This window comes from Drosophila takahashii, chromosome X, assembly GCF_030179915.1.
Source record: "Drosophila takahashii strain IR98-3 E-12201 chromosome X, DtakHiC1v2, whole genome shotgun sequence".
Classification (NCBI taxonomy): domain Eukaryota; kingdom Metazoa; phylum Arthropoda; class Insecta; order Diptera; family Drosophilidae; genus Drosophila; species Drosophila takahashii.
In genome coordinates this window covers 2,283,963-2,309,596 of record NC_091683.1, presented here as the reverse complement: position 1 = coordinate 2,309,596, position 25,634 = coordinate 2,283,963, and the positions used below count along the sequence as shown (strand labels likewise).

Below are 25,634 nucleotides of genomic sequence, written 5' to 3'. Positions count from 1 at the left end.
TCGGGGCGGGGGTGGAGCTTGAAAAAGTATCGACATTTCGATATTTTATGTTTATCGGTAACATCAATATTTTTCCAACGTTTTATTTATTATCAATCCTGTCTCCCATATCATTTTCCAATAACCAGTTATAAACAGTTTCATAATTGCTTTATTTTATAAAAACAAAATTGGTTTTGTTAAATTCAAAGGTCGTAGGTTGATACAGACGTAGGGCTTGTAAAAATGTTTCTGGTATAGCAATTTTCACTTTGACCTTAATTATACTTAAAAAAAAAAATAAAAATGATTGCATATTTAGCTGGCATTATTTACAATAACTATTCAACAGGAAAGGGGGCAAAGTTACGTTCTCGTTGATTTCACAGCAAATTCGATCGGGCGTTGCTAGGCTTCAACTTCTTAGATCGCGAAAAAAAAATAGGTAAAACGGTAACGCCCGGTGCTTAATTATTGTGAGGGCGAGAACTCAGTTGGCGCAAGGACACGGCAGTGCATCTCTCGGATTAATGGCACCGTGTAGGCCACACACTCGTCCCATCCGGGTGTTCGCCAGGATGCTTCCCTGGTCTCCTTACGGTCTTGTAGGGATTTGTAACCTGTTTAAGATAAATAACATTTATTAATAAATATTAATTAATTAATAACATAAAAATTGTGCTCTATTCCACGGATTCACATATTAAAGATAAAATTGTTCTCAAAAAGGCCAAATTAAATTTAATGTTAAACAACAACATAAACAAAATAGTACACTAAATTAATATGAAATGGTTTCTCATCGAATTTGACTAAAGATAAAATTGTTCACAAAAATTCAAAACTAGATTGAGTCTTTAAACAAAATAATTTTTAAAATTTTTTCTTAAATTCGAATGCTATGAATATTAGCTTCTTATATTTTGACAATATCTATTTGATTATATCGATGTTTTAAAAGGAAAACTCATTTTAGGTATCGACAAATAGTTTTTCAAGCTCTAATCAGTATACGTTATACTTACACCAAATGTGATGAACATTGTACAGTCTTCCGATCTGAGAGAAGAATCCGGCGAATGCCTCGTTGTTGTGCTTGCGATAGTTGATGGCACGGGCCCAGTTGTTGCCCCACTCGATCATGGTGCCAGGGGTCAGTCGGTATGAGCTGGGGATTAATAATAAATTTTCAATAAATAATAAGTGAGAAATTTCACAAGAAGAATTCACATTTACTTACCGCATTTCGTAAATGTTCTTGCCGGTACGACTGGCAATCTGCGGCCAGTAGCTGAAGGCCAAGAGATATTGCAGATGACGGGATCGCAGGAACTTGGAGCGTTCTTGCATCAAGCTTAGATACTCCGGGTCGTTCCAAAGGTCCTCCTTGGCCTGGTCGATTTTCTCAAATCCTCCCGTGTACTTCCAGAGGTGCAGGCACTGATCCATGTCGCCCACCTGAACGGTCCATGATGCCACCAACTCGGTCGAAAGATTCGCCTTCTTTTCGTTTATCAATGCCACAGTATTTTTGCTATATCAAAAGGTAAGATGATAAATTGCATTTGTGATAAGGATTTAAAATTATTCTGGTCAAGCTTGAAAAATATCGACAGTTTGCTATTTCTCGATATTTAATTTGTGTTTTCTCTTCAAAACATCGATATTATCGATCGATATTGTCACAATATCGAAAATATCGATATTTTTAAAGTTTTCATTCCTGGTGGTATTTAATTTTTGATAGCTTTTTTGGAATTTTTTTTTTTAACTCACTAGTTGTTTAAATAGTTGCCCATGGAATCGGGCCTGACATTGTGCGTATGTAGGGCATATATGATCTCCTTATCGCTGAGCATACGACTGTGCGACTCCTTGGTTGGCTCTATTTTCCGAACGAGCAACTTTGAGAACCATGATTCCGAATCGTTGACGCTTGCAGTGGTGGATAGGGCGCTGAAATAGTATAAATAAATAAATATTATTTTAAAGTCATTGAAAAAGTTTAATAATAAAAAATTGAAACCTGAACTAGACTTTTGTTGATAACGTTTTTAATAAGTGTCTCGTTGAGATCAAAGATATAACATTTAATTTGTGGAAGGGTGCTTATCAATAAGAATGGGAATATAGGGTAATAAGATAAATAAGTAAGAACGCAATTTCCTTTCCGCTTAACCAAAATAATGGAGCAAGGTTGGCAGTTTTATGGAAAATATAATAGAAATAAAATAAAATAAATTAAAATTTTTTTTAACATAGTATAAACGGTAACTAAAAATTCGCACTGCGGTGTTTATTCTGTTTTGCATACGATTTTGCTTGCTGACGTCGAAACGGCATTTTCATATATATATACGCATTTTGGAACCAAACATACATACTGACATATCATGTAGGTGTGTGAATATCAGTGATGGAAAGGGTACTTGCTTTATGTACCTACTAAGGTACTAGGTACTTGGATATTTTCAAAAGTAAGTTCTAAATAATATTCTAAGTTTCAGAGAACAATTTGAACAAACATTCAAGAAAAATAAATAAAAAGTATAAAATTTACAAATTTATAATGAAATTAAATTAAAATATATCAATCAAATTCTATGTAATTATAGGCTTTTATAATATATATAATGTACTATTACTATTTAATAACGATTTCAACAAATATCAATAGTAAATGATGTTTTAAGTGTGCCAGGTGAGAGTACCGCAGGTACAGGTACCTCTAGGTACTCTCCACTGATGAAGACACAGCTGTGGGAAATGTGTATTTTTTTTTTGTTTTTTCATATATGCATGTTGTTTGTCTTACCGGACAGCGTTGTTGTTGTTGTTGCTTTTGCCGACGACGGCCAATAGGTTACGTAGCTTCAACATTTTCGATTTATGTAGGATCTGGCGAATATATATACGTATATATATATATGTATATGATATGGGGTGAAAACTGGAACAGAACACACAGAGAAAATCAGTTACTGTTATCATCCCGATTCGCCATCTCATGGAACCCAATGTGCAATGTATGTGTACTTTAGTCAAGGTGAAGTCAGAGTCATTTTAACAAGTGCGCCGGTACATGGTCTTTTTTAGCATTGATAATAGAACAGAGAACTCTGTACCAATGTCCCCAATTTCCCCCCTTAACTGACCCAACTATCCGCACAAAAAAACAAAAAACCAGCACTATCACTCACTATTTAATCTGCCGGTTCGGTTTGTTAAAAACTAAAATAATATTTAAATCAAATGTTAAACGTTAAAAGAAAACAAAATATAGAAAAATTAGTTATTTAGCCAAAACGACCCGAAACAGATGGAAAAACAGACTTGAAAACCGGTAGTGGGGGGTGGTTGGTGGGCATCGATAAAGTAATCGGATTTTTAGGCCATTCTGCCTTTCGCACTTTCGCTGGGATTTTCGGTATATTTCAGCTATAAACTAGCTACATTTGGTATATTTAAGTATATACCGAAGTAGTACCAAACTAAACAGACCGTTTGGCACTTAGCGAGTACACACACCTATTGACTGATTTTGTGCCATCTCTAATATCAAATTGCTAATAAAGCGGCTATTGAAATTCAAAATTTAACGTTTGTTAAGATGTCCTCAAAAAAAGAAATACCTACGTTATTTTTAGCAAACGAGAGTGAATAAATAAGGTTGTGGGGCAACATAAACATAAACGGCTGAGTAATGACAAATAACTGAGTTACAAAATCTAAAATCTAGTATTGAAATCTAAGGAAAACATTATTAACATAGTCAATTTTACTCCAAAAATCTGAGTGGAATTGTTAACAACTTCTTATTATTATTAGCAATATTTTTTTAGAGAGGATCACAAACACAAAAGTTGACGAAAAAGTAGACTCTTTTTTTTCTTCTTAATACAATCGGTAGAAAAAACCGAGAGAGGATCATAAGAAAATGGCGGAATAGAAAAACGGTTTACCGTTTCGCATTCCAGTTGCCGAAGTTGAAAGCTCTCTCTCTCTTCCATTTCGTTTTCTCCTTTTCGCGTAGATAGACGCGGCTGTAAGGCGGCGGAAAATTAATTAAATTTCAGTGTGTTTCGGGCCTTAAAAGTGTTAAAAATTAGTTAAAAGTATGAATAACAAGTGATTGCAAGAGCGTGTAATGAATTTTACACAATATATTACGTTTAAACGGATAAATTCGGCGTTTTAATGGAAGTGCTCACAAATACAAACATACCCTGCGAAACTATGTTTGTGTGCGTGTGTGCATTTGATCTTTTGTTTTATACAACAAACTAAAGCTGAGGTAATTGAAAGATTATTTTGATATTAATTTATATTTGCAATGTTATGTAATTTATATTTTCTGAAATCCAATTATTCTGGCACAAAATTGGGAAATATTAGGAACGAAAACTCGATTTTCACCAACGGTAAAACAAAAACGGGAGAGAGGATCAGAAATAAGAAAATGGCGGAATAGAAAAACGGTTTACCGTTTCGCATTCCAGTTGCCGAAGTTGAAAGCTCACTTTCTCTCATTTCTTTTTTCTTCCTTCGCGCAGACAGACGCGGCTGTACGGCGGCGGATAACTGATATTCATATTAATTTAATTTTGAGATAAAAGTAAAGGTAATAAGTGATTGCTAGTGCGTATAGTGATTTTTACTCAATTTTTTGCGTTGAAATGGCTAAATTTGGCGTTTTTAATGGCAAGTGCTCGGAAATACACACATGCATACGTCCCAGCGAAAATATGCTTGTATGCGTGTATATGTATGAAAGTATATGAAAAATCAAAGAAATATAAAAGCAATTAAAGCCGAGGTAATTGAATGATTATATTGATATTAATATTTGGCCATGTAATTTATTTTTTGAAATCCAATTATTCTGGCACAAAATAGGGAAATATTAACAACGAAAAGTTGATTTTAAGCGTCCCATGTTTTTACCAAACGGGAAACCAAAAACGGGAGAGAGGATCAGAAATAACAAAATGGCGGAAAAGAAAAATCGGTTTACCGATCTTCTTACTATTCGCTTTCCATTTACCGAAGCCGAAAGCTCTCTCTCTCTCATTTCGTTTTTTTTTTCCTTCGCGAAGACAGACGTGTTGCGCGTCGGTAAATTTATAAAACTAAATTTCACTGTCTTTCGGGCTTAAAAAGTGTTAAAAATTAGTTTAAAGTATAGATAATAAGTGTTTGGAAGTTCGTGTGGTGAGATGTACTCAATTTATTGTGTCTAAATGGCTAAATTCGGGTTTCTAATGGCAAGTGCTCGGAAAGACATACACATACAAGCATACGTTCCCTGCGAAAGTATGTTTGTATGCGTGTGGTTTTGATTTTGGGTTTCAGGCGAAAATACATACAAATGTATTGAAATAAATAAAAAAAAAATTATGGCCAAAAAAAAAGGTTAGTGAATGTTTAGTAAGTTTTAAATTTTTGCCAGGTAATTTCACTTTTTTAAATCAAATTATAAAATTTTTTAAAAAATATGATTTTTTGCCTGAAAAGGGAACCACAGTAAAAATAAATACATTTTCAAGATCCTTTCAAAATAATGAGGCCTAAAAATATTATTGAACCTCAGTATTAAATGCATCTTGTTCGCGCAGTGTAAATCAAAATCCGTGCCTAGGAAGGGTAAAATGTATTCATTTATTTATTTACATAGGTAAGGTAAGAAGTACTCAACTGTGTTACCTTGGTACATACATACCTATAGGTACTGGTTTTGAGCTTTGGTTTTTTTTGTTTGTTTTTTTTTTTTTTTTTGCCGTGAATACTAATCTTGTAAAAGGACATCTGTTCTCAGAATACTGAATACTTATGCAACAGTGCGGAGAAAACATCGAACTTTGTATTTTTCTTTCTTTCTTTGGTTTTTGCTTGTTTTTTGTTAACAATATCCAATTGTTTTGAAAAAGGTGATTTTAAATCGGTGATCGAAGCAGATCACGAATTTGGGTTTCTTTATAAACAATGCGCTTTAATTATACGATAATCTTTATTCTACTAAAGGTAATACGAAAAATACTCATATGGAAGTTATATTTGTTACTATACATAGTACATACAATTTATATTTATATTATTTACCTCTATGCTTACATATGTCCACACACGTGAAGGGTTTTTTTGAATTGATTGAATATTTCGGTACTAAGAATAGATATACATACACGTTTATAGACATTCTGTTATTTTCTTTAATTTTTTTGTTTTTTTTTTATTGTTTTGCATGTATGTACATCATTATTGTAATCACTGATATGCATTAATTTAATTACTTTCTCTTTCTGATTTTCTTGTGAACGAAAGCCATAAATATCAATCGGTACCAAAACTTATTTAAATTGAAGTTTAAAACATAATGTATGTATGCCTTCTCAGCCTTGACTTATATATTTTATTATATGCACATACATTTAACAAAGGATAACTAAGTAGAACTCAGATCAGATCACATAAAATGTCATATCCATTTTTATTTGGTGTTAAGTTAGGAATATATGTACTTACAGTGAGTCACATTAATATTCGGTTTTTTTTTTTTGTCAACTTCAGACGTGAATAAAAAGTTTGAAACTAATAAAACAAAAAATCAAATAATGCAGAAATAAAGCTTTTTTTATTACCTTTTCATAGATATATATATGTTATTACTTTTTTTTAAATTTAACTGAGAAACATGCATAAACGAAAGAAATGCCGAATATTGGGGCCACATTAATATTCGGTTTTCCCTTTTTGTACTAAAAATCAAAAAAATTATTTAGGAAATAAACTAAATTTGACATTTGAAATGCTAGCCATTATTGTCTATGGTATCGTTTAAATATTTTGGCATACTTTAAAATTTTTTTTTTGCCTATTCTGGGCCAGTTTTTCCAACCTAAAAAAAGGATGTACGGGATAATGTCAAAAAAGTTTGCAAAGGTACAACAAATTCTCGATTTTTTTTTTTTAATTTATGGTTAAACCCCTAGCCTTTAACTAGAAATCAGTTTCAGCGCAATCCATTCATCACACCAAAAAAAATGGATGGGTACAAAAGCAGAGTCGCTCGAAAATTCATTTTTCCTTAAGTTTTGTATGGAATCAAGCAGCAAAACGCTTCTTCTGAGCGACTCTGTTTTGTACCCATCCACTTTTTTTGGTGTGATGAATGGATTGCGCTGAAACTGATTTCTAGTTAAAGGCTAGGGGTTTAACCATAAATTAAAAAAAAAAAATCGAGAATTTGTTGTACCTTTGCAAACTTTTTTGACATTATCCCGTACATCCTTTTTTTAGGTTGGAAAAACTGGCCCAGAATAGGCAAAAAAAAAATTTTAAAGTATGCCAAAATATTTAAACGATACCATAGACAATAATGGCTAGCATTTCAAATGTCAAATTTAGTTTATTTCCTAAATAATTTTTTTGATTTTTAGTACAAAAAGGGAAAACCGAATATTAATGTGGCCCCAATATTCGGCATTTCTTTCGTTTATGCATGTTTCTCAGTTAAATTTTAAAAAAAGTAATAACATATATATATCTATGAAAAGGTAATAAAATAAGCTTTATTTCTGCATTATTTGATTTTTTGTTTTATTAGTTTCAAACTTTTTATTCACGTTTGAAGTTGACAAAAAAAAAAAACCGAATATTAATGTGACTCACTGTATGTAAAATCTAGACACGCATGAGAAAATATCTTCTATCATATAAACGTTTTTTGTTTTCTTTTCTTTTTTTTTGGTTTAAGCCCGATAACATGGAAAGAATATAACACTTATGATTCAAAGTACATTTGCTTATACACTTGTATTTATGACATATATATCTCATATACTATACTATATATTTCCGCTGACATCCACTAACCATGTTCCGGAAATACTATTTAAGAGTCTGGTTTTGGTAATGCACATTTAGATTTATGTTGGAAATCGCGCGTATCAATAAAACAAGTTACCTAAAAAAATATATAAAAGTTACATTCGTAAATAAGTTTTTTTTTCATCTAACTACCTATCAAAATATCTGTACTTATGAACCTTATCGACGATAAGTGGGCTTAGATGTTAGATTTAGATTTTGGTTGTTTTGTTTTTTTGTTTTCTTGTTACTTTGCATTGCGTGAGAGATATCTCTTCGTACATTTACATTTTACATACATATAGAAACATATCTGAGGTATAAAAAGCTGTATTATATCTATTTTTGGTAGGTTGTCCTCCTTGTAGCTAAATACATACCAATGTCGCTCTTTACTTTAGTTAGTGAGTTGTTTCTACGTCTTACTTTTACCTTTGTTTTTGTATTTGGTTTTCTGTTTTTCAAATATTTTTCAAGTGTATTAAAATGTTGCTTGGTGTGGTTTTTATTTATTTCATATTGTAAAATATGTTTTTGTTTTTTGTATATTTGTGTATCTACCGTAATGGTTCTTCATTTTGCTTATTAGATCGGTCGGATACAATTTCATCTCGATCGAGTTAAAATTTAAAGTTGGTGGACATCGATGATTAGGCGGATACTTTATTTTTATTTATTATTTTCCCACTTATACATATGAATATTTTGCCATTTCTACATCGGTTTCTTTACTTTACTTTCACTTCTCTGTATCTTTTTCATCTGCATCTGTGCCTTACATTCTTATCACAATCACAATAGAATAGTTTTTAAGCAAGCAATCTTCGGTATTCTCATATGACTCTCTCCATATCCAAATCCATATACCATATCCATTCCCGATATTCCCTCTTTTATTCAGATTCTTCAGGTAAAGATAGATTGGCAGATTGGCATACATTTTGGGGCTTATATTTGTGCCATATATGCTTGCTTATAGAATATGGCATGTGAGACAATTTCTAACATTATGCATGTTTTTTTTTTGCTTTTTCATTTTATTTACCTTTCTGAGAAATCATACCATTCTGAGACATACAAAAAATACATTGAGAATCCGTTGAGTTGAACCATTGAGAGGCATTCATATGTATACTTGTATACGAATATATATATATCCATCATATATATAAAAGTACAAAATTTTTTGTTTTTCGTCTTAATTTTTTTTTTTTTTTTTTTTTGTTTTTGTTTAATTTAAATACACTCTAATATATCTAAGAAAAAAACGTGCAGAATTCTTAATGTGTGCAAGTGTCAAATGGTGTTGTATGTAGGTACACTTATGCGCTACTATGATCAGAATACAAAAGCTATTGAATTCGCACCCTATTGATTTACTTCCAAAAAAAGGGGTTTACGATTTCTTATAGCATTTTTTGGTTTGGCTTGGCTTGTTTGCGACTCTTGTTCTTCGTGGTCACAGTAGCTATAATTAGAAGCTTCGTTAAGGTACTTAAATGTTTCAGTAAATTTCTGTTTTCAGTGGTAGGTTTAGATACACACATCTGTGTAGGATGCGTAGGTACATATTCGAATACGTTCTTCAAAAAGCTGAAAAAAATCATCCAGTGTTTTTTTGTTGACTACTTCTTTGATTAGGCAATAAAAGAGGAAAACACAAATTACTAATGTTGCTTGACAAGATAAATATGTATAGAATGAATTCCGTGGCTTACTAACTTTTTTGTTACATCTTTCTATTATTTTCATTATCTTTAGAGTACTTTCATACTTTTTAATCCACTATACATCTACTAAACAATATACATACATATTAAAGAAGTGAAATTATAAAGCAATGCCATATATACACAATCTTTATGTTTCATTTGGGACCTACAAAAACAGATAAACAAAAATACTCTCTTTCGGTTTCTTGATTTTCAATTAATCTTTTAATTAAAGTAAGCTTTCATCATATAGCACAAGGTATTTTCACATAAGCCCATATAAAAAGTATAAAATTTTTTACTGTACTCGATTTATAAAAATTACAAATGTTCATATAAAAATAGATATATATGTACAAAAAAAATATGAAGTCAGATGGTAATACATACATACAATTTAACACATAACGAAAATATAAATTTTTCTTTAATTTTATTATTTGTTTGGGTTTTCTTTTTTTACTTAAAAGTTTCCCTCAGTTTGCATAACTTTTATTTAGGGTTATAAAAGAACTAGCAGTGACCCGACGACGACCTTGGCACTATCAATAAAATCATACGAGTACCTATTACATTATATCTGGTATTATAATCTCCTTTGGGAAATTTGGGTAAATTATTAGACAAATAAAAAGACTTGGAGGCCTTATACCTTTTTATGCATCTGAAAGAATAGTTTCGGTAATAAACGATACTCGATTTTTTTTTACGGTTTCTTAAAAGTTGTTTTTGTTACAAAGTCACATTTCCAAATTATTACTGAACTTTAGTGAAATAATAAAAAGTCCTTGTTCCTAGTCTTTGAGTTTTATAGGTATTATCTTCTTTGAATGGCTGTGCCGTAATAATAAAACTATTAACTAAGATATTTCGCAGGACTCATTACAGGAATTCAATGATTATTACTTTTATGTTATCTCCTGGTGCATTTGGGCATTTTAAGTGGCCTTTGAATGTTTACTTTCTAATCGTTTGAGCAAATTTGTGGGTTTTTTTTCGTTTAATTTTCCTAGTCTATCAGGGGTGTCCCAAAAATATGTAACAACCAAAAAGCAACCCGAAATCTTTTTGCGATTCATTCAAATGTAAATATTTTTTAGACTTTATTCAGGCTTTTTTAATATATATAGATTTCAAAACCATAATACCAATTTAGAATATTTCCTTTTTTCTAAAATTTAGCGACATTATTCGATATTCTTTCGTGAAGATTTTAGTTAAGATACACAATAACTTACTCACCAGAAGGTACAACTGTACTAAAGCCAACTTAAATCTTATTTACAAATGCTGTCAAAACACTTTTTGTGATGAAAATTTAAAGATATTTTGTTTATATTTCATATGGTACTTGAAACTGAATATATTTGCAAGTTAGCTCTCTGGGATATATACAAAAAAAAATGAAAAACATTTTATAAAAATACAAAGAATTGGAAGAAGGACTTTCTACTGCGAATAAACTTTCCTCACAGGCCAGGATGCTCAGGGTATGCAAGTTGCATTTTTATATATTCAACAATGTACGTGCTTTTCTTTGCTTTTTTTTTTATAGCAACTTGATCTACAAAAATGATCTTATCTTAGGTGTTTACAACTAATTAAAAACTTAATGTAAAGGTTGATCCTAAGTTGGATAATTAAATATATGTATTTATAATTATGTTTATTAACAAGTAAAAACAATTAGTTGGGACATTCTAGTTGTCCTCTTTATATATATTTGTATGTATATATATTTCTGGTTGCTTATTGGTTTGTTTTGGTTGATTTTTCATTTTATCATTTGCTTGTGATGATGGCTACACTTCTTGTACACTGAATAATTTGTAGTTATTTATTCTATATGCATGCCGCTTCTCTGATACCAGAAATACCAGAAAGAAACTTCACTTTGCTCTGTCTATGCTGAATTTAATAACAAAATAAATATTATTTATGGCTGATATATATCTGTATATACAACACGCGTACATATCTACAATTATAGGTACCATTTGATATGGCCCTATCCAAATATATATATATATGCATCTGTATATACAATTGCAAACAGCTTCATAAAACACCATTTTTGTCTGTCTGTGTGTGGGTGTGTCAACATCGTATCGAATCCTTCTTATAGAGTTTTTTTTTTCAGATATGCATCCATATGTGGCTGTTCTTTTTAGCAAGGACACTTGTTACATTACTATCGAAAATGGCAAAAGATGTTGTTGGGGGTGTTAATTGTTTTTCATATATATAGAGTTATATTGTCCCTCCTCCTCTGATTCAGATTCTGATGATGATGATGGTAATATATCCATATTCATAACGTTATCTCCAAATCCTCCACTCCACCGAGTCTGTTGTCAGTCCTTTCCTAAACCCAAGTATCTTGAAAGTGGGATCGGAAGTTTGGATCCCCAAATGCTCTACCTATATCTTTAGCTGTTTTTCCACACCATCTTGATATTTATCTATATATATTATATTAATAACTATGGTGGATTCTCTTCTTCTTTTCGGTGACTAGTTTCAAGGGAAGAGCTCTTCTAGTTGGCCACCAATAGTTGTTGATACGATGATCCAGTGCCGTAGAAAGAGCTGATGCCATCAATCAGTTTGCTGTTGTTGTTATTCTGATTATTCTGATTATTGTTGTTGCTGTTGTTGTTTCCCGATGATGAGGACGGTTGTTCCTGTTGTGGTTGCTGCTGTTGTTGTTGTTGAGTCTGTTGTTGATGGTTGTTGGTAGAGGAAGTGGAAGAAGAAGTACTTGTTGTCGTCGATGTTGTTGTCAATGATGATGCCGTTGTTGTCATTTCCGGAAGTTGTTGTTGTTGCACAGTGGGCGTACCAAGTGGACTATTATCCTGCGATGAATCCCCAGCAATGGCAACTGCAACAGCCACAGCAGCAGCTGCAGCAGCCGCCTGGGCAGCCGATGATGAGGATCCAGATGCAGATGCATCCTCGAGACAATCCACATTGAGTCCAAAGCAATTTTCGCTACTATTATTTGGACGATCCATTCCATTGGCACGTTGTTGTTGTTGTTGTTGTTGTTGCTGACCACCGAAATAGCATGGCTCCAAATAAGTACTATACTTGTTAGTCACTCCAGCAGCAACAGATGCTCCTCCACCACCACCACCGGAAGCGGATGCTCCTCCAAAGAGTCCCAAGCCACTGGCATCCGTGGCATTGAAGTGCGAATCGAAGAGGCTGCGAGGATTGCCAAATTGCGGATACAGGCCAATTGCGCCGATGTTTGGATAGTAAAATGGATCTGCGGATGTTCCTGTTCCGTTTCCGCCGGCATTTTGCTGATTTTGATTCAGCGACAAAGGATTCGGCGATAGAGAACGTGCTGGAGAAACGGCATCCAGGCAGCCGCCGCCAAAGGCCGCCGATACCGATGATCCTCCGGTGGAAACAACTCCATGGCCATGGTGCATCTGCTGTTGCATCGCACGCTGCTTTATGTAGTTGGAGAACTCAGTGGGCGACATGCGGTAGGCGCTGCTGTTGGGAATGCACAGAGAAGAAACGAAACTAAGTTTAATATTAATGTTTAAGAAATTACAACCTATAAAGATTTTAAATGGACTTTCCAACTAGAACTTAATTGGCTTTGGAATTTTTGTAATGAACCTTATTTAAAAATTTATTTACAATTTAACAGAACAACTTCCATTTTGAATTTCACCAAAAACTACATTGTTATTTTTCTCAAGATTTTTCAAAGGTAAAAACCGAAAAATAGGTTTTCCCTTCTCTCTTTAAAAAAAAAAATTTGTTTTTAATCAATTAAATCGTATTTTAAATAATTCAACCATTTCACAAATCCGACATCTAACAATTAGCTTTCAATATAATTATTTCATGCATCATTAAAGTGATACTTTTTATTAAAGTTTTTTCTTCTACTTTTGTGTAAAGAGGAGTAGGGTGTAGGTGTAGGTGTAGGTGTAGGTGTTGGTGTAGTTGTAGTTGTAGGTTTGTTAAAAGCATTCACCTGTTTGTGCGCTTGGAGCTGGTCTTCAGCTTGGTGCTGCCGAATTTAGTCTGCGCAAAGGTGGCCGTGGTGAAGGTCAATGGCGCCTGGGCGCCGCGTTGCATGAATGCCGCTGCGGCGGCATTGGCGGTGGCACCATTTCCTCCTCCGGGTAAAACGGTAACAGGAGCGGTATTCGGACCGGGTCCCAGGTTCGATCCCGATCCAGAACCGCCGGAACCCGTTCCGGAGCCCACTCCGGAGCCGCCAGAGCTGCAGCTGCCGGAAATCGTGGGATTTGGGCTGCCCTTGTAGGTGGGCGAACTGGAGGCAGCCGAATGGGGCGAGGATCCCGCCTGGATGGGCAGCGCCAATGGAAGCGCCTTGGGACTGAGGCTCAGGTTGTTCATGGTTGTGTTCACCGCATCGATGGGTCGAAAACACTGCGCCTCCGGATTGAACATCTTGGTGACCTCTCGGTCCGCCGAATGGCTGTCCTCGTGATTCTCATTGTTCTCCGTGTAAAGTATCTGTGGGGATTCAAAGAAAGTGGGGATATTTGAGATAAGATCATAATGCTAAATTATGAAAGTTTCAGAATATAAGTTACATTTTTTTGTATATCATTATGTTGGGCAATACTAGGATATATTATGTTTATTCTATTCAATTCTTAAAATATTTCTCTATTAGAACATTTTTTTAAAACATAATTCAAGATTTTTTGTTTTTAATATAATAGGCCATTTAAATGACCATGCTTTACCTTCACTGCTCCCTTTTCGCCGATGCGGAATGATACCTCGCCGGGATCTACCCAAACGGAGAGTTCATTTGGCAAGTTTTCAAGGATATCGCCGATTGGCACTCCACTTTCCCTGGCCGCTCGTTCTAGCACCGAATCAATAGGATCGCCGGTCTTTAGGCAGCGATATGCAGAGCCCTGAAATGGAAAGGGAAATTATATGTTTATGATATAATATAATATGGTATGATATGATTATGGTACAGTACTCACCTTGAAGGGCTTTTCGGGGTACCAATGACCCTGGAACTTGTCGCGTAACGCCTTCTCTAGCTCCTCGCCGAATATATTTACACGTCTGCGCGGCAATTTGTTATAGAGATAGGATATGACAAAGTTCAGAGCGACCTGGATTTCAATATGCATCTTGACCCTTCTTCAGTCGAATCCTTGGGCTTCTGTCTCTTTCTATCTTTCTCTTTTCCGTGAGACTCCGGCTCCGGATAACCGGTTATCCGGTTATGTTTCCTGGTCCGTCTCCGGATCGATTGCCCTTATAGAGGAGGTGGTTGCGATTTTCTCGCTATGGGGACCGTCTTATAAGCAGGTCTTTGCAGATCATCCGCACATTGATGGTAATTTGGAATACTTTTGGCTGTAGCGCTTGTTTCTATCGGTTTACTTTTGTTGGTTTTCTTGGTTCTTCTCTTCTGTTCTTTAGTTTTTTGTTGGTTTTTTTTTTTACTTTTTATATTATATAATATATAGAAGATATATATTTCCTTTGTTTGCTTGTTGTTATTTTTGGTGGGGGAGGTTGTTGTTATTGTTTAGTTAATGTTTTAGTGTTTCACCGTGTGACGATTATCTGTATAATTGTGAAAGTTTCGCGACTAGAATGAGAATCGTGTTTATTTGAAATTCGAAAAGGTGTGTTCCCTTCTCCTGGTTTCAGTTGTCGTTATAAGCGTAGTTGCCTAGATCCTAAATATTTATGATGTTTTATTTACAAGGCATATCCGAATATTAGATTATGTGTACATATGTGTTTGTTTGTGTGTGTATGTGTCTTGGTTTTTTTTTTTAGGTCGTCGACTTTTATTTGGCAACGGTTTTTTTCTTTTTACCAAATTATTTGGTTTATTTTTCCTTTTGGTGGTGCATTTGTCGATTCTCTTTGACTTTGGCAATCCGATCACGTTTTCCTTAAAACATTTCCATCAAAAACGAGGCTTTAAAGGGCTTTAATGTCTGACGCCTCCTAAAAGAGATAAAGAATATTTTTTTCTATCAAATCGTGCATACATAAATATTACAACAAATATATATTTTTTTTAAATTTTTAATGAATTTTCAAGAAATGGTAATCCATAAATTTTATAACTCTCGCATAAGATCGAAGAAACAACGCTCAGATTTTAGATGTATTATGTCACCTATATGGGTGTCTAGATAACAAAACAAAAACACTTACAGACCTACACAAAAAACCAAAAAAATACAAAACTAACAAGAAACCACTAATAAATCAATAATCCATTACACAAATGGCGGCGAAACGCACCCGTGATGCGGATATCGTCAAGCACAAGATGGACCTGCGGGTCCGATTCAAGAAATTAGTTCGGGCGGTCATTATGAACCAGACGTGGCTCTCCGACGAGGAGGAGCAGGGAATCTCAATGAATGTGAAAAAGAATGTCGCTTTGATGCGCCAAAAACGCAAGCCAGGCATGCTTACCGTAGCGGTAAGAATAAAATGAAATTATGCAACCTGAAAACGTTTGGCAAAAATCTCAATACGCTTAAAAACAAGTGTTTGTTAGTCGGCTAAAGCAAAGCGACTGCATGGCCATTCTTGGGGCCATTCCATCAATTGGTTCATAGCTTTTAAATAAATAAATCGATTTGAGAAATTTGTTTACATTTCGATAGGTATTACTAAGCCATTTCAAATTGTAATTGCAGGATAAGGCTCTATTGCGTTCGAATCCCGCATTCAGGACAATTGAGGAACGCAAGAAGCTTTGCATGCTAATAGCAGGTCTGAATTGTTTCTCTAGGATTCCACCGGTAGGGAGGATATTATTAGTTTCTTTTACTTTTACTATAAATATATTACATTTCAAACTTAGAAAATTCGATCGCGCATGGTGCCGGTCCTTAAGTTTATGTCCATTAATGAATCGCGATTAATTATCAAGGACGGGGATATGCCCATTTCCGTTTATTTTATACTGAATGGCGAGGTCGAGATGAAAAAGACCATATACAATAAGGTATGTTTCAATAATAATCAAATAATAAGAATAACGTAACTTACCCAGTAAACCACACGGGATGAGTCCTTGATTTTGTGTATTTTTGTTAACTTTCGTATTACATTTTATGGAGAGAAGCCAACCAATCTGAAAGAGATTGTAAGAAATAAGAATAAGTATAATAATTTTTACCAACTCATCGCTTAGGCTACAAAACAAGAGGATGCCGTTCCGGAGGCTATTTTTGGGCCAGGTGACTGCTTTGGCGACGTTGAAATGGTTGAAGATTGCCCGAGAATGAATACCTATATAGCCTTGTGTAAGAAGTGATTTTTTTTCGATACTGTTGAGTTTTATACGATTTATATATATATTGTAGCTAGCTGTGAGGTTTTATCGTTATACGACCAGGACTATGAGCGCATCTTGAAACCATTTATGTTGAAACAATGGAATGAAAAGAAGCTTGCACTAAAAGCATTTGACTATTTTGATTTTCTGAGCCCCGAACAGGTTAGTCTAGTCTAGTTGGTTAGGTTAGGTTCACAGATGCCTTTTCTATATATAAATATAAACCATAGATAATTCTCGCTTGCAAGTACTCTTACTTGGTTCAGTATGAGCCCCTGGAGACCATTTATCTGGGCGATAAGGGTTCTTTGGGTTATGTGCGATTTATTCTTAGTGGAGAGTGCGTCATTTTGCAGTGTTTGAGCATGAAGGTAATGTACTGAAATTTAATTTCAATTTAAAATTAAAATTAAAACAAATTCTAATTGATTTTCCTTTCCCACTTAGGTCACCAATGCGGATGGCAAGGTCAACTACGAGCTGACTGAAATCGACAAGGATAAGGAGGGACTTGATATGTTTCAATCCTGGAAGGATCTCAGGAGCCAAGCGCAAATTGTTGACATACAGGACATTTTGGCCTCTACCTCCTCCTCCTCCGATGATGTCGAAGGAGGTGTCACAAAGAAAAAGCAAGCGGTATTTAGGATGCTATATTATAAAAACATTTAACTAATGAAAATTAATTTTCGATAGATGCGCAAAATGGGTCTAGCTGAGATTGAGAAGTTCTGTGGCATCCGCGACTCGGCCACGCCTAAAGGAAAGAAAGCGAAGCCGCGGAGAACACTAAATACGCAGGCACAGGCCAGAAAAACAGCGTTGATCCAATCACTGAGGCGCGGAACTCCTTGGCAGCCAAGTGGGGGACTTAATTCCGATCAATATGACGACGACGATGATGATGATGATCTAGGCGATAATGAAGATTATTTGGATTATGCCGACGATATCGATGATGATGAGAATTATTCTGATGACAGCACATATGATGACTCGGACGATGGTTCCATGGACAGAACCATTGCGGAGGTGCAAGTGCAGCTAAGGCGACACACCGCCGAAAGTTCAGAAACGGAAAAGAAGGGATCCAAGTCCAGTTCGTCATCGGAAATATTCACGGCCAGTTCGGCGACCAACGTTAATAATAACATTGTTGAGGGCGAACCAAAACGTAAAGTTACCGTGAGTACAAAGATTATATTACATATATAATCTTGGGAGTACGATAAGTTCCAGAAATTATCATTGTTTATTATTAAGTAGAACATTTAAAAACGATAATACTCAATATTAAAATAATATTTATTATTCTGATAAAGGAAATATGATTTTTCCCATAATATTTATTATTCTGATAGAATAACGAATAAAAAATATTTATACTATCAAAAATATATAAATATTATCTGCAAATCATATTTAAAAATTATTTATAAAATATAAATAAAATTATTTTGATATTGATTATTATCATTTTTCAATTAATTATCTAAAAATCACAATTGTATTAAAATTTTGCATTTTAGGATCCTGTCGAAACCCACTTTATAGACGTAGGCTCACTGACCTACGGCAGCGTTTTTGGTCTGGGCGAAAAGATGGAGCACCGTGTTATTATGGCCCGAACCGTCGTACAATGTCTGCTCCTTCCACGCTTTTGGCTACTGGAAGAGGAACAGAATCCTGGTAACATATGGCACCGCCGACGCTTCTACTTCGAGTGCAATGTGCCCTCGCGTCAGGATCTGTTTACCAACTTTCTCAAGACCCGGCAGTGGAACAAATTCCGACATGACTACATTCAAAGCCTGCTGAATCGCGAGGAGCAGGGCAACATTACCAAGGAGGAGGATATACCCATTATGTGTCGCATTGTGGAGACTAGCGATGATGCCACATAATGAATGAACACAAGTTTATATCCAAATTATCTGTGATCTTGCAATAAAACGTGCTTCCAATTCTAATTCGGGGAATTCTAGCGCTATTTGTTATTAAATATAAATATTAATATTTAAGTGTGAGATTTAGAGATTTTGTAAAACTGTTTCGTAATTAAGATTTATTGTGTAAAAACGTTATCAAATACTTCAAATTAAGATCATATTCGCTATTTTTGAGGTATTGGGAGTGCCACAGAAATAGCTCGGTTTTTGAAATAACTTTTAAATGTCATCTTATGTATCTAAAAGTATGCAGTATGAATTCATATAACTTTTTGGTTAAACATATCTTCTTGTATACTTTTAGACACTTATTCTGACATTCAAAAGTGATTTCGAGACCCTAGTGATTTCTGTGGCACTCCCCATTATCACATTTTTGCATATTTTTAAGCTCATTGTAGGTATTCGTTTATGAATGCATTTTCTACAAACGCTCTTCCAGCCAATTTATGTTCTCGTACATATATGTGCATGCGCTCTCCTTTCCTACGTCATTCAAGGAAATTTAGGTTAACCGTTTGTCCGAGAAGGGAGCTCTGCTCCGGGACTTTCGGGTAGTCGGTAGTACTAATGCATTCGGGAGCGAAACTGGAGCACAGCTGAGCCACCCACACACTTAACTACTGAGAGAGTGGGAGAGTAGAAATGTGCACATTTGCGGGCACGAAGCGCACTCGATGGCCTTCGGGTGTAGAATCGTAGCAAGCTGAGCCATTTAATGGGAAATGAGAGAGGAAACAACATGGGCAATCGAAGATACACTTCAAAAATTATGCTGGGGCAAGACTAGAATTTATAATCTCCAATAAAGGGGTCTAAAAGTACAAAGTATCTATTTTGCTGCATACTTTTCAGAAGAGTAATAATGTAAATATATCAGGCTAATTTGATTAATATTTTGTATTTATTTTTTTTTACTCTGTAGAAAAAGGGTACAAGAGAAAGCCACTCCTCTACCTCTCCGGTATTCTCTCACTTTTCTCCCACTGCGCAGTAACATAACATACATACGTCACCGAGACGAGACCTCAACACACATCCCACACACAATTTTTTTTTTTTTTTTTTTTAGCACTACTCTGCAGCTGTGTTAATGCAGCGGGGTCATGCGTGCGCCTGTATGCGTATCTATGCATGTACATAACCTGCTTTTTGCATTTTATAAACCAATTGAAGGCCACATACTATGAAAGGCATAACCGTTACGAAGGCTTGACATTTGCCTTCATCAGCAGGGGTTTAGGTGCCAACAGTGGTTTGCGGCTCTATTGAACTAATGTTAATCGGTTCGAGCAAAACGCTTTCGAAAACGGATCTCAGTAACTTTGTCCCTTACTTTAGAAGAAGTTGAAAGGTCAACCGTGCTAAAAACTTGGAAGTCGTAGCTAAAAATGCTCTTTAGTCCTGAACCCATTGAAGAAGGTGTCTAAAAATATGCAACGAAAAATGTTTAGGCTCGAAATCCAGAGAATTACTACCGAAGGACTGTGTAATATTTTTAACACTATTCTTTCAAGCACTTTTAAAAGGAATTTTAAACATTTTGAAATTTACATGGCGAAAATAATGTTTATGTTTAAACAGTCTAATTATTATGTTTCACAAGGTTTAAAAAGAATCCACATTTTAAGCAATATTTTTTTTTGTCATTATTCATTATTATCATTATTCACTGTTTTGGGGATCTTGGATATTTATTTATTTATTTAGAGCTCTATAAAATAAATATGACAGCTAAATTATATCGGTTGGGATTTTAAGGGCAAATGGTATGAACACGCCTGTTGATGCTTATTAATGCGTACATAAACCTTGTATTTTGCACGTATTCAAATTACTGGATGACAAAGAAACAATTTTTTTCCGGTATTCAAGGTCATTATTTTATGTTTAGAAAAATTTGGGGAAATAAATCAAAGATTTTAAACTCTACCACTAAAGCTAACTTCTCCAATTGCCGAAGGCGAGACTCAGATGACATTTTACCTCATGCTTCCACAAATACATCCTCATGCTCTCGCAGTCCTTACACATCCTTGCATATATTTTTGAATATATTTATATACATAAAGGTATATTTATATTCAGGTTGCTGTTGCTCGTAGTGACTGGATGGAAACGGGCGGAGAAAGTGAACTCTCTCAGCTGATGGCCTTTCTCTCACCCTCGCCTCGCCAATAACGGTATCACAACGGTATCTCTATCTCTCACTTTTGACACGAACCGACCGACACGAGACTCTCCTCTCCCTGAGCAGCAGAGAAACTGCACTCTTCAATGGGTCGCTCTTCGCAACATAAAATCAATAAAATCTGGGCCACCAGTTTTAAAGGTTGATTAAAATGCCATGAAGGCGTCTTGTTTGGATTCTTAAGCCGAAAGTGGGCGAAACTCCGCCTTCTATCTGTATACATATGTATCAAATATGTAATGAAAACCATGTTAGTTTCGAAATCCGATTCACAACTACAGATGCAAATACTACGGACATTTAAAGACGTACGTCTTTGCTGTGTGTCTTATGTACTGGCATAAAAGTGAAAATATAGGGCTTTTCAAGTTCACTTGGCCAGCACACACATACATTGCGCACTGCCGAGTACATAGATTAATGTAAATGCTTACATAACTATGCAATCAAATTGCATTCAAATCAAAATGTTGGTGATTAAAATCGCCTTTTGATTAGGGTTTTGCTACGGGTTTTTAAATCATTTAGAAAGGTGTCACAAAGACAAGGTTACATTTTTCACATCATACTTTCTTCCCCTCTAAGTAGAGCTTATCTTATCTTATTATCGATATTTTCACAAAATTGATCAAACCAAAAACTTCTTTTAAATATCGAGAAATAGCAAACTGTCGATATTTTTTCAAGCTCTACTTTTGAGTACTTCTAAGTTTTGAATATAACAATATTTTTTATATTTAACTTATAGTTGAGCCTAGGGTTTTGAAATATGAAAGTTTTTATGAATACTTTCATATACCATTGTAAGTACTTCTCAAAATATTTACATATTTTTGACCAAAAAAAGAAATTTAATTTAACGAAGATATTCTTTTGACATTAGTTAGATTTATTCTGAGTGTATGCCGTTTCTAGCTTATACACTGTGCAATTTGTTCGGAACGACGCTTTTGTCTTCCAATTAGCCAAATTGAAATCAATTAAGTTAAGCTTTCAATTTGCGTGCCTAGATAATAAGTAATAAAGGGTATTAGAAGTACGACTAAAGAGCAAATAGAAATTTGCTCGCTTGTTTGAAGAAGATAATTAGATGAGAGGTTACATAAATGTTCAAACAGCTGTATACCTTTATTTTTTTGAATGTACGACATGTAATCTATACAGGTGGTTTTCTCGAATGATACAGAACTATAGTTCATAGGTGATTTAAACGTTTTTAAGGTATGTTTATTATTTTATTAGTTTATTATTCCTTAACATTTTCTAGGGGTCACTGCTATTGTCTTGCGCACAGCTGTATTAACATACATACAACACTTGATTTGCCCGTTTGTTTTTATTTTGTTTTTCGTTTCTTTTCTGAATTGCATTCATCTTTTGCACACCATTTCCGGTTAGACAGCTGACATAAAAGGGATAATTAAAATCTTTATATCATTATCACAGTAATATTGGGGACGGAAGTGTCCAAGTTCAGATGGTGAACAGAGATGAATCGAAGTAATTAAGGGATTACATAAAACCCAAGTATTTTATACACAAAGATCTTTCCGATCTGTATACAATGTGTTTACTGCACTAAATTCTATCGCACTTAATACAAATCTATATATTTTATCGACAACAACAAAGCAGAAAAGCTCTGCGATTTTCAATACATTGCATAACGCTTTTGGTGTTTTTCGTCGCTTGCAGCATTTGGTGGTAAAATCACACTCACACGTTATATTGTGCATTTGAAAAACTTGTGGATTGTGTGCAGTACTTTTTAATTTACAAGATCATCACAAATTATTTTTAGTTATTCCTTTTTTTAGCAGTATTTCCCGCAGTTTATCGAGCAGTTTGTGGAGCAAGCACACAGGCGTTGCTCTAATTTTTCCCCGATTTGGCGCAGGGGTATTTTCAAAAGAGAAGAGAGACGAGACGAGACGACGAGACCCAAAGGAAAAAAACAAGAAAAAAAAAGAAAATAGAGAGACCCTGGTGCTCAAGACAACACAAAACAGCTGACCGAGAATCGTTGAATGTTTGTGTGCGTCGTGAACTATTGGCATTTTCTCATTTCCTTTCTTTATTTTTTTTTTTATGTGTATGCACTGCACTTGCCAAAATTTACACATATATTTCACTGATAAAACATCATCATATGCGGCCACAAAAACAAAATCAGCTGTTCTTATTTCAGACATATCCATACACACACGACCAAGATGTTGGGCAATTTTACCTCACGACCGCGCAAACAAAATAAAAAAAATTATTTAGGCACATGATTCTCGTCGTTCGTTTATCTGAGGAGCAGCGCACACACGAAAATTGAAATGACAAATACACTGTCATGCCGGAATCGGAATGCCTATACCAATACACACTTGAATGTGTTGTATAGCGCACACAATATACCATTTTTTTTTTTTTTTCTATTTTCTCTATTTGTATGAACCGTAGATACGTAGATACGTAGATACATAGATACATAGATACAAATAAGCTGCGACGACGAACCCCGCGACAAAATGCCAAATGATGGTCGGTCTTCTGACTGACTCAGTTGTATTTGTCTGGCCCGGGTTCGTATTTAGGGTTTTGTATTGGGGTTTCGGTTTGTTTAAAAATTTTCAATTTCTGGCAAAAATGCAAAAACAGCTGCAGTCGGTGGCAACTTTTTTGTTTTGCATCTTGCAACAATCGCTATCCTATACTAAATCAAAAAAAAAAAAAGGTAAAAACTTACGCAAATCGATGTACACTAGGGTGGTCCAAAAAATATAATTTTATTCTCAATAGAACTCTTAGAATAAAAGATGTAATTTAGTATGTCCTGAAAAATTACCCATACGACACGTATGACAGTTCGAATTTAGTCGAAAAAAATCGTTCTTCCATTCCTAACTTTGTCAAATTATAAGTTTCGTTGGAGTACTTGGATTGAAAAAGAAAAAGCGAAAAAAAAATGTATTCTTAACATCAAGTTTAAAATACTTCTCGGTTGAAGGCAACAGTGCGTATAAGTGATACAATTGCAAGCGAATTCTCAGACATTAAACATTTTCCTACAAACGTGGACCACCCTAATTTACCTCATGCATTATTATAACATTCGGTTTTTTGTTGTGCAACAACTGTATAAGTTTGTGTGGGAAATACAGTGAATCCTCCTTGGCACAACCAAAAACTTCTTTTTATTTTTGAAGATTTCAAAAGGTTGTAACATTTCCATTCAAAGTAATGGATTTTAAATTGTAGACTATCAACAACAATATATTGTTAAAGTGGTGTACCATTTTCAGATAGACAGGGTTTCCTGTATGTGTAGGGTCGCTTCAACAGCCATCAGCTGTCAGCTATATAGCTTATAAGCACGAATTATGACAACAAATTGTCGGAAGCGAGCAAAACGAGATCTTGTGAGATAAAATAATTATGATTTATTTCTGGAATTGGTATTAACTTGCCGCCAAAATACCCTGTATCATTTGCTTATATAAATCCAACGCCTTTAGAGTAATATTCTATAGAGTTAATAAAATGTATATCGAAGCTGAAGTCGTGGGTTCGTGGGCTCTATCCAATTCTTTATCCAATTTTAGTGACAAACAGCTGTCCTATTCGGGACGCTCAAAAGCCCAGTGCTCTATAGAGAGCGCCCCCGTATAACGACAACAAAACAAAACGATTTGAAAAACAGCCGAGCGAAAGTGAGAGAACAGATGCTTTAGCTCAGCTCCTTATTATTTTTTTTTCTCTGTCGCAATCATTGTTATTCTACTCTCTGTGTGTATGTGTAGAGGGGAAATAGATCTCTGCTTTCTCAATTCTTGCACAGCACACACATTAGATATTGCATTTTTTGTTGTTTGTAAAAAATATTAAAAAACAAAAAAAAATTTTTTTCTTGACAATACCGGTGCAATTTGATGATTTGATTTTCCGATTTTCTGGCTTTTTGGTTGATGTTGTTGTTGTCTACTGGTCGTCGTTGTATTGAACGAAGGGTTTGGGGAGTTATGTATAAAATAGCCCAGTTGTTCCAACTGGTATGCTATTGTTTTTTTTCTTGTGTGGGTATATGTTTTCTCGGTTGTGTCTATTTATTCATTTCTTGTTTAATATACATTTGTTGGGGTTTTTGTGGCTGGTTTCATTGTTGTTTTCGTTTTGGGGGTTTTCTTTTTTGTATTATTTGTTTTTCTTTATTTTGTATTTTTTTTTTTGTGAAATGTCTCTGCCCGTTACTTAATTGTAGCACACGCCACTTAGCAAGGGCCGAGTGAAACGTCCGTAGTTCTTGAAATCGGTTTAGTAACTGAGACACTGAATTGACGCGCGAACGAACCTCAGTGAACCAACAACAACAACAAAACAAGTGCACACACGCACACTTCGGCACTAGGCACACAACCACCATCACCATTCGGTACATTATTCCATTCGGCACTACGCACGAATTGCACACGAAGCGAAATGTTCTAAACACGGTTTCTCTTTTCCTCTCTGGGGGTTGCACTCTTCTATTTTTTTTGTGTGGGTGCTTTTCTCTCGACACATTTATACTTTTTCGAAAGGGTAATATCATTTTAAGAACGATTTTGAAC

General features: G+C 34.8%; 3 protein-coding genes across 5 annotated transcripts; 1 reads left to right on the top strand and 2 right to left on the bottom strand.

Moving 5' to 3' along the window:
- Window positions 1-128: 128 nt before the first annotated feature.
- On the bottom strand, window positions 129-3,337 carry Nipsnap (protein nipsnap). Of its 2 annotated transcripts, none has more exons than XM_017143197.3 (6): window positions 3,180-3,337; window positions 2,795-2,929; window positions 1,756-1,935; window positions 1,220-1,513; window positions 1,005-1,147; window positions 129-599 (listed from the first exon to the last, which is right to left on the bottom strand). In XM_017143197.3, exons 2-6 carry the CDS (start codon window positions 2,857-2,859, stop codon window positions 451-453), a joined length of 831 nt encoding a protein of 276 aa, XP_016998686.1. In that variant the 5' UTR covers window positions 2,860-2,929; window positions 3,180-3,337; the 3' UTR covers window positions 129-450. The 2 variants fall into 2 exon arrangements, with proteins under 2 accessions (XP_016998686.1, XP_070075177.1); XM_070219076.1 differs by having other exon boundaries at window positions 2,795-2,877; window positions 3,180-3,335.
- A 2,630-nt stretch (window positions 3,338-5,967) lies between these two features.
- Tob (Transducer of ERBB2) lies at window positions 5,968-25,346 on the bottom strand. Of its 2 annotated transcripts, none has more exons than XM_017143148.3 (7): window positions 24,945-25,346; window positions 16,608-16,692; window positions 14,558-15,545; window positions 14,306-14,482; window positions 13,561-14,069; window positions 7,648-13,067; window positions 5,968-6,496 (listed from the first exon to the last, which is right to left on the bottom strand). In XM_017143148.3, exons 3-6 carry the CDS (start codon window positions 14,708-14,710, stop codon window positions 12,095-12,097), a joined length of 1,812 nt encoding a protein of 603 aa, XP_016998637.2. In that variant the 5' UTR covers window positions 14,711-15,545; window positions 16,608-16,692; window positions 24,945-25,346; the 3' UTR covers window positions 5,968-6,496; window positions 7,648-12,094. The 2 variants fall into 2 exon arrangements, with proteins under 2 accessions (XP_016998637.2, XP_070075210.1); XM_070219109.1 differs by having other exon boundaries at window positions 7,648-13,064.
- Window positions 15,717-18,868, top strand: LOC108058420 (uncharacterized). Its single transcript, XM_017143147.3, has 9 exons — window positions 15,717-16,032; window positions 16,253-16,357; window positions 16,420-16,563; window positions 16,753-16,864; window positions 16,925-17,058; window positions 17,127-17,267; window positions 17,344-17,535; window positions 17,593-18,081; window positions 18,426-18,868. The coding sequence occupies exons 1-9, from the start codon at window positions 15,832-15,834 to the stop codon at window positions 18,798-18,800; spliced, it is 1,893 nt and encodes a 630-aa protein (XP_016998636.2). The 5' UTR covers window positions 15,717-15,831; the 3' UTR covers window positions 18,801-18,868.
- Window positions 25,347-25,634: the final 288 nt, after the last annotated feature.